The 10,000-nt window shown below is 41.1% G+C and overlaps 1 protein-coding gene across 1 annotated transcript in view; it reads left to right on the forward strand.

Annotated features, from left to right (window-relative positions):
• Positions 1-1,091: 1,091 nt before the first annotated feature.
• The window catches only part of LOC138955178 (uncharacterized), a 15,407-nt gene continuing 6,498 nt past the window's right edge, over positions 1,092-10,000 (forward strand). Inside the window, exon 1 of the mRNA XM_070326844.1 lies at positions 1,092-1,171. Coding sequence (XP_070182945.1) covers positions 1,092-1,171 — 80 coding nt within the window. The remainder of the gene's footprint in view (positions 1,172-10,000) is intronic.

A 10,000-nucleotide genomic window follows, 5' to 3' on the forward strand; every position in this document is an offset into this window, starting at 1 on the left:
TCGAGCATGTTTTAAAAACAAGTCGTATATGATCGGTTGTGACAGACATCCGGTGCCAGCTTTCGCGCTCTACCTCTTCGAAAATGCATCATAACGCCCTTAGTTTTTTTTTATATGGCTTCACACTAGGTACGACGTGAGAAAATACTGTGTAGATACTAGAACAACAAAAAATATTACATGTAAATGCTTTAGTTTGAGGTCGCGCGTGTTCTAAAAACAAGTCCGACATGATCGGAGGTGACAGGAATCCGGCTACTTTCACTTTCGATCGCTAGCTCTTCGAAAATGCATCACAATTCCCTTAGTTTCATTTCTATGGCTTAAAACTTCGTACAACGTGAGAAAAAAATACCTTAAAGATACCGAGAACAACAACAATAGTACATGTAACTGCTTTAATTTGAGGTCGCGTGTGGTCAAGCGTTGTCGCACAGTTCTCAGTCAGATCGCGCTGACGGTGTGCACATGCGCGTTGCCTTGTACTTCCGCCGGATCAGTTACCGCGAGATTTTTTAGCTGTTACTTTGTTCTCGGACGAACCTTTGCGATCTTTTTTTATTTGACCAAATTGTTTTGTAAAAACCGTAAGATCTTCGGCATACGCCGTAAGACTTGAAAAACATCAAAATTCTGTAAGAATTACGCAAAAAACGTAAGACTTGACAGGTATGCTGTTGCATCCATAAACCTTTGACAAACAAGACCAAAGCAGGTCTGTTGCATCCATAAACCTTTGACAAATAAGACCAAAGCAGGCCTGTTGCATCCATAAACCTTTGACAAACAAGACCAAAGCAAGCCTGTTGCATCCATAAACCTTTGACAAACAAGACCAAAGCAGGCCTATTGCATCCATAAACCTTTGACAAATGAAGACAGAAACAACTATCTTGCATCAATAAACATTGCACAAATAAGACAGAATCAGATCAGGTATATAATTGCACACATACACATTTTTTTTTTTAAAAAGGGAAAGAAATACGTTGTGCACTGCATCAGAGACTGTAGAGTACTAGTACACAGAGACGCTTCATACGGTGCTTAAAATTGAGACAGGAAGCCCTGTGGCGCCACCACGCGGAAACATGGGACAACCTACTTTCGCTTTCCACAGCAGTAGCGATATCGTGCAGCACAACCATGGCCGCGCCAACACGAAAGCACAGTGAGGCATGGTGTTCGGCCATCAATTGCTCAAACTCACATGCCAAAGCCTTCAGGATGTTCAAATTTCAAAATTATAATCCTGTGAGGTTATCCTCAACTATGTTTCACACATGCTGCGCCTTACTCTGACAACATTCTTTTTGGATTTCTTTCTTTATTTGGTGTTTAACGTCGTTTTCAACCACGAAGGGTTATATCGCGACGGTGAAAGGGGGAAGATGGGATAGAGCCACTTGTCAATTGTTTCTTGTTCACAAAAGCACTAATCAAAAAATTGCTCCAGGGGTTTGCAACGTAGTATTACCTTACTGGGAGAATGCAAGTTTCCAGTACAAAGGACTTAACATTTCTTACATATTGCTTGACTAAAATCTTTACAAAAATTGACTATATTCTATACAAGAAACATTTAACAAGGGTAAAAGGAGAAACAGAATCCGTTAGTCGCCTCTTACGACATGGTGGGGAGCATCGGGTAAATTCTTCCCCCTAACCCGCGGGGGGTCTTTTTGGATTTGAAATCTGACAAAAATCCACATATGGAGGAAGGGCCCCTAATATGGGGACCGACTTTTGTTCTTCTGCTAAGGCTCATAAATATGGACAAGTTGTGATTTTGTCTTTGTTTCTATTTAATGCCTTTAAAAGCTAACTCGCTGCAGCGAAGCCGAACAGTTAACTGAACAGATAACAACCACCAAGCACAAAATGAAACTTCTTCACGAGGAAACAAGCATGAAACAAAAACTGGTCCATAATTGGGGCCCTTCTCATATATATGTTGTGTCAATGTATCTCCATCTCGCCCCGGTATAAAAGACTACAGCATTTTACACAAACCGTTCTTATGGTAAATACGTCTATCTTACCTGCCGTGTCATTGGTGTGTGTGTGTGTGTGTGTGTGTGCAGGGCCGGACTACCGGGGGGGTTATGGGGGTTGCGCAACCCCCCCCCTAGCCTAAACATGTACCTTACTTATTTAAATTTTTTTTATTATTGCTTATTTTATGCCGTTTCATGCAAGGAGCGACCATTTTCCTATCTCAGAATATGACCTACCCGTCAGCTTCAGGGGGCTTCGCCCCCTGACCCCCACAACGAGAGGGGGGGTTCTAGGGTTTCCGGACCCCCCCCCCCCAGCCAAAAAATAAAAATATTGAATGAGGTATGCATTTCTTTATTTTACATTGAGTTTCAATTTTTTGGGTATTAATCAGTGACAAAATCTGCCGCCTGAAACTGGTAATGATCATCCTCAGAATGCACCAGATTGCACCATTTTGCATCCTTTTTTCAAAATTTTCCGGGGGGGCATGCCCCCGGACCCCCCTAGCAAGCTAGGCGCTTCGCGCCGTCGGCTCGGCGCTTCGCGCCTTCACACCCATATCTTCACAATATACTTTTGAAAAAAAACAGTCATAAAATGAACTGATCCGCCCCGGCCGCCAGGGGGGATGTCCCCCTGGGCCACCACTCGCAACCCCCCCCCTCCTCTTCGCCTAGTCCGGCCCTGTACCTTGTTATCTGTGTGTGTGTGTGTGTGTGTGTGTGTGTGTGTGTGTGTGTGTGTGTGTGTGTGTGTGTGTGTGTGTGTGTGTGTGTGTGACTGACTCAGAGAGAGAGAGAGAAAAAAGAGAGAGAGAGAGTGAGAGAGCTTTCTGAACAAGAAAGAAGCAACTGATAAAAAATAAGAAAATTATCGATCGATCAAGATTCTTTAAAGTCAGCTTGGTCACAAGAATGTTGTTTAAGTTGCTGTATTTTACAGGTTTCCTTACATGATAACTTCTTAGCTCCGTGTAATTGACTACCCATTTCAGTTTCGAGGTGCTGGGACGACGCCAAATTGACTAAATGCCTTAGTTACCGATTTAACCTGGAACTACTTTGTTAAACGATTTATTCCTGACATATTTTCTCAGGCTTAACTGATCGACCATGTATTCAGTATGTATTTGTATTTGACTAAAACAAACAAAAATAACAACGGTTAGCCTCGTGAAAAGACACTGACTTGAATTATGTTTGCATAACTACAGCGATGCAGCGGATATTGCCTAAGTAAATTTGATTTCATTTTAATATACACCATTTTCTGCGGTGTTTTTATGGTCATTTAAAAAGGATGTTCACAAACAAACATATTAACAGCTATTGTGTTTTCAGCGTAGCAATAGGGTCCGATATTTAGACGAGACAAGTATAATGCCGACGAGTCGATGACGAGTCGCATTATACTTGTTCGAGTCTAAATATCGGACCCTATTGCTACGCTGAAAACACAATAGCGATTATATAGCTGTTATGACCTTGATTTGTTGTTCCAAACTTACAAAATGACAGTTTTTGCGTCGATGCGTTGATCTCAGGTTTTGATAGCAGACAAACTTCTTACGCGCATCATGTTCGCGCAGACTTGCACACCGCTACACGCTTTCTGACTTTGGAAGAAAAACTGACTCCAAGTGCATTCGACTTCACAACACAGTTGTTGAAACAGCTTTTTAAGTTGTCAGCAAGGGCGGATCTGAGGGGGGTTACACGGGTTACGTAACCCCCCCCCCACCCCCCCCAAAAAGAGGTAATTTATTGGCTCAGGATGCACCAGATAGCTCTATTTTGCTTCTTTGGATAAAAAAAATTCCGGGGGGGCATGCCCCCGGACCCCCCTAGAGGCTTAGGCGCCTTCGGCGCCGTCAACTTGTATCTTTGCAGTCATTTTGTAACCCCCCCTCCAAAGTGAATTGATCCGCCCTTGTGTCAGTGTATGCTGTTGTCGATAGAAACATCGCCGTGGTACAGATGGGTAAACCGGAATCATGCGTCGGCCATTTTTCTCAATATGCTTTTGGATATTGAGTAATATGGCCGACTTCCGCCGCATTATGCTTTGATGATCGGAAGAGACCATCCAATCACAGCCCCCGAATTCCCCCACGTGTTCATCAGAATAGCTATATTTTTTTTATCAAGTTACTTTTTGCAGCACTGTCAGCCGGACAGAACAGACATTATGTTGATACAAACGTGATATAAACACAGCCGACAGCAGCCGCTATACGCGAGCTACCTTGTGCGGCAGGGAGTGGCTCTTTTCCCGCGCGTTGGCTGGCCGGTCTCAGTTTTGCAGCGCAGCGCAAAGAAGGACAAGAAATTTGGTTGATTAAAATCAACAGGGGTCGAAGCCGTGTTTATAAATAATAATAAGAGAAGCAGTGATGTACGGATACATGTAGAGGTTACATGCCGAGTCTCATTTTTGATAATCACTGAGACGAGGTATGTAACCTCTTTATTCCTCCTTTCTTCAGTTATTCAAAGAAAAGAGGAGTTTTTGTGCGAAAGTTTGATCGAATCATATTCACCCAACCAGTCTACCTGCGCAGGCGATCGATTAATGCGCGGTTGCATAGTTCCGTGCAAATCATTTAATTCCGTTAACACTTTTTGTCAGTTTCCATGTTTTGAACTAAAATCAAGTACACAGTTATGTTGTCATTCTGCTGTGGCGGTAAAGGCAGATAGTGTGTGTTCTGTTCACTGATGTTTTGGTATCGCTCAGGAAATGTTCTTTCCTCGAATGTGACCAGCAGACGAAGTTTTACACCCGTGTTCCAACGTTAAAAACTGTATGAAGGTCAGTTTTCTGGGGCAAAATAGTGTATGAAACCGCTGCATATTCTTTAAGTTGATTAAATATTTGCAATTGATTGCGTGTGATCTGTTTATAAAATGAAATATTGTTGAAAACTGACCGTCGGGTTGCAGTCTTGTCGATGCAGCCGAAATCTGGAAGGGGAACTACTCGTGTCGCTAGACAAAATATGAGAGTTACTTTTCCTTGGAATCTTGCTAGCGATAAACGATTGTGCACGGCAGATCTGAATTCAGAAAACAACCAAACTCATGGATTTTATATTGAGATTCATGTGTTCAACTGAGCCTGTAGTTGCTGGTTTAAATGCGGTATGGTTGTATTGTTTGCTCCAGAAAGGTATATTTTGTACATTAGAGTGTTCTGAACTTTTGAGTCGCAAAAGGTAGATCCACAATGTGTACAGTCTCTACCCATGAGCTATCGAGGATTCAGGCCCGTTGTTGGGTAAGTGATTTTGGTTGTTGGGTAAGTTACCGAAAAATAACTAGCCCTACACCTTTACAGAGAGAAAGAAGCAGAGGGGGGAATAAGTGAAAGTAAGCAGTTGTCCCTCGAATGTTCTTCATGAACATGTAAGAGCTGTCATGCAAAGATGAAGTGGTATTAATATTATCAGTATCCTTTGCACCACATTCTACTTTGTCTTCCAGTTGCAAATGGAGATCGGATTTTCATGTAGATTGATGCATCTTGTCTGAGAAGTAACTTGTCATATGCTTCTGCTGACTGAAGCAAAAAGGGGCCTACATCATATCTTTTCTGAACCGAGAGTCCACATTGTAAAGTCTGTTTCGCAAGTACGCGTACATTGAAAGCCATATTGCATGTCACTGAATCCATGTCTGCCCTCAGCAAAAAGCCATGAAAATGCCATTTCCTCCCCATTTTCAGTCTCGAAAGAATTATATTCACAGGGCTATGTTTAGAACTCTGGACTCATACAACATAGGCCGTGAAGTGCGTGTAACTCGTTCAAGGCTTGACTGAGATGCAGAGTTATCAGCAGGAACCATAACTTCATGTTGTGTTTCTTTAAAGTTTTGTTCAAAATCCCAACAAACACTATCACCATGTGACTTGCTTAGCTTTGATCCAGCGTTGTGCAAGTCCAAGTCTGCGTAGATTGGATTATTGGCTTTTAACCACTTTAAAGCGATAAAATGTTATCAGGTGAAACTTTATGTTTGGATATAACTCTAGTGTGTCCATTTTCATAACAGATAGAAACGTGTTCGGTTTGAGTTTGATGCAGAGGAAGTTGGTTAAGAATATCCGACACATTCACAGGTAAATGCAAAACACTGCCACGCTCACAAAACTGACTACCTGGCAGTCAGGAAAAATCTGAAGTTTGCAACTTGTCAGAAAGACAGTGTGAGACATTTGAGAACCTCTGGAACAGGACCAAGTGTTATTTCTATGAACACTTGCATGCATTGCCCGTGTTGACAGGTGTGAATGACATGTTAGGCACGAGACAGCATTTTTGTCAAGTCCCAAACTTTGCCTGAATGTATCCATGCTATATTTGCTTTTCCATGAGTAACACTGTTTTTCAAACAAAACTCTGTGACAGGAGTGGCAATGGAAAGATGGCCTTTGTCTGATAGCAACTTCATAGTTATACTTATAGTTATGCAGAGGGGAAGTGAGGAAGCTGCCCTCTTCGTTTGTTTTAACTTCACAACTATTTGCTACTTGATCCAGATAAAAAATTAAAAAAATTTTTTTAATTATTCTCTTTTTTTATATAGCGCCTTATCCGAAGTTCAAAGCGCTTTATGCCGTGGTTCATTTGGAATATCACTATTTCAAGAAAGAGATTGGCTGCTTTCGACTTGATTCGATTTACTTTGCGTATCGGCTGCAGAGAAAAGTGAGAATGTTCCCGACTAATGCCGGGTTGCAAGTCTTCGTTTGCTGTGTTGTTTACACTTTCTACTGTTGCCAGTACCACTGACTTCAGGCGAAACAGAAGATTGTGAAACCTGGAAACATGCACCAAGAAATAGGTTACTTCTACCGATCGACGCAACCTCCTGTGACTGATGTAGTGTGTGTCGGAGCAGTGCATGCAATTGCTGGGGTCACGCGGCGCTAGCGGACGACCTCGCATCGGCAGACGATAAAAACAAGTCGCGTAAGGCGAAATAACAACATTTAGTCAAGCTGTCGAACTCACAGAATGAAACTGAACGCACTGCTTTTTTCACCAAGACCGCATACTCGTAGTTTCGTCAGTCCACCGCTCGTGGCTAAGGCAGTGAAATCGACAAGCCAGAATAGTGCGGTAGTGGTCGCGCTGAGCAAGATAACACGCTTTTCTGTATCTCTATTCTTTTTAGCTTTCTTTCTTTATTTGGTGTTTAACGTCGTTTTCAACCACGAAGGTTATATCGCGACGATCTTTTTAGCTTACTGAGTTTGTTTTTAATCCAAACATATCATATCTATATGTTTTTGGAATCAGAGACCGACAAGAAATAAGATCAAATTATTTTTAAATCGATTTCGAAAAATTTATTTTAATCATAATTTTCATATTTTTAATTTTCAGAGCTTGTTTGTAATCCAAATATAACATATGTATATGTTTTTGGAATCAGAAAATGACGAAGAATAAGATGAAATTGGTTTTGGATCGTCTAATAAAAATATTATTTTAATTACAAGTTTCCGATTTTTAAGGACCAAACTCATTCATTAGTTTTTTTAAACACCAAGCTGAAATGCAATACCAAAGTCCGGCTTTCGTCGAAGATTGCTTTGCCAACATTTCAATCAATTTGATGGAAAATTGAGGGTGTGACAGTGCCGCCGCAACTTTTACAAAAAGCCGGATATGACGTCATCAAAGGTATTTATCGAAAAAATGAAACAAACGTCCGGGGATATCATTCCCAGGAACTTTCATGTCAAATTTCATAAAGATCGGTCCAGTAGTTTAGTCTGAATTGCTCTACACACACACACACACACACACACACACACACACACACACACACACACACACACACACACACACACATACAATACAATACAATACAATAATTGACTTATTCCTGTAGACTCCCTGTGGAGCATAGGGCCGCAAACAATATACAATAATACAATACAATAATCTTTATTCATCTCTAAAAGAGAAATTACAAGCTTGATCAATCAATTAATCAATCAATCAACCATGCATGTAGTAACATTCACATCGCATATTCACATCATATCGTTACACGCAAACATTGTACCCACACACTTACTAAAATAAGCCTACAAATAGAAGCAATGCATTGCCTGTTTAAAAATTATATCACATTATCACCTTATCACACTTTAACCACATTATCTTCTCACATTTGTATCCTATAAGTCAATATAACTAACAACAAAGAAAAACAACTGATAAAAGGATGTAAAGATTATGCCGATGTCAGAGCGACAGCACCAGCACCTAGCGCCCCACCTGAGAGTTGAAGATGTGAATTGCAGATGGAATGAATGAGTTTCTGTAGCGTGTGGTTCTTGTGTATGGCTGTCTAAATCTTAAGCTTCTGTCTATCCGTCTGCTATCAAGTTCAGGTCTGAGTGGGTGCGTGTCATCGGTCAAAATCTTCTGTAGCCTGTCAGTCAGTCGTCGTTCCTGCGTTGATGCAAAAGTGTCCTGCTTCCTCCCAACTACCCCACCTGCTTTCTTAATGAACTTCTCTAATCTATACCACGACCCTCGTCTCGATTCTCCCTCTATGTTAAAACATTTAGTCAAAACTTGACTAATTGTAAAAATGAGGTCGTGACAGTTCGGCTTCAACTTTCACAAAAAGCCGGATATGACGTCATAAAAGACATTTATCCCAAAAAAGGAAAAAAGTCCGGGGATATCATAATCAGAAACTCTCATGTAAAGTTTCATGAAGATCGGTCCAATAGTTTACTCTGAATCGCTCTACACATACAAACAGACAGACAGACACACACACACACACACACACACACACACACACACACACCACGACCCTCGTTTCGATTCCCCATCTATGTTAAAACATTTAGTCAAAACTTGACTAAATGTAAAAAGTGACATGCGTCATTCGATACTAGCGGTAAGGATCTCCGCTAATGAGATCCACCAGAACGAGGAAGAAAAAAACGACTCGGGGCAAAAAACAAGAGCAAATGATAAGCAAGTTTGCCTCGGGTATTGGAAGCCAGTCTAGGAAATGACAGTTGCCGCCGCGTACTCGTATACTCTGGGCCAGGAACGCACTGTATAGTATCTACGTCATAACAGCAGTCAGCAGACAATGTCGTAGTAACTTGAGCCGATTTAAAATCACCAGGGAAGCATCGTATATCCTTCGGCAAGGTGATTTTTTTCTCATTTTATGCAACATTAACCCAATTGCGCCTTGCTTTCAAGGTCACGTGGCGGGTCCGATTTCTCTATAAATTAGTTCTCCGCACGCAAGCGAGCTGTCTGAGGTTGAATTCTGTACGGGTCTGTGGAGTGTATTTCGCTGTTGGCTTTTATTATACCCATACTCCATGCAATCGCGCTTGGATATTGTACTGGCAGTATGGCGACAGATAGACAGACCGTCAGACAGACAGAAAGACAGACAGACAGAAAGACAGATAGATAGACAGACAGACAGATAGACAGAAAGACAGACAGACAGACAGACAGACAGACAGACAGACAGACAGACAGACAGACAGACAGACAGACAGACAGACAAAGCTACACACTAAGCACAGACAGAGACAAATGAAGATATTATTGAAGATGCATGGAACTAAAAGCTGGAGCAACGATGTGACAGAGACAATTTCATTCCTAACGACTTTACTTAAATAGAGACCGTGATTCAGAAGGAACAAAATAATAATTAAATGAGTTAATGTATTTATTCCGCCATCATGCTAACCCGTGTTTTGTAATTACTATGATTGCTTAAAATAAGCATTATATGCTTGAGTATGTAATCATCCATGCATTGTTCTTGTCATGATTAAAATTGAATAACGTTCTGTTTAAACCAAATAATAATAACACACTTTTGCTTTACTTTTAGCTGTACTGTAGACACGTATTTAACAGAGACCTTGATCGTAAATAATGCATTGATTTATTTTGGTGGTTCCTTCATATATACTCTAAGAGCAGTACAGG

Source organism: Littorina saxatilis, linkage group LG2 (assembly GCF_037325665.1).
Source record: "Littorina saxatilis isolate snail1 linkage group LG2, US_GU_Lsax_2.0, whole genome shotgun sequence".
Classification (NCBI taxonomy): domain Eukaryota; kingdom Metazoa; phylum Mollusca; class Gastropoda; order Littorinimorpha; family Littorinidae; genus Littorina; species Littorina saxatilis.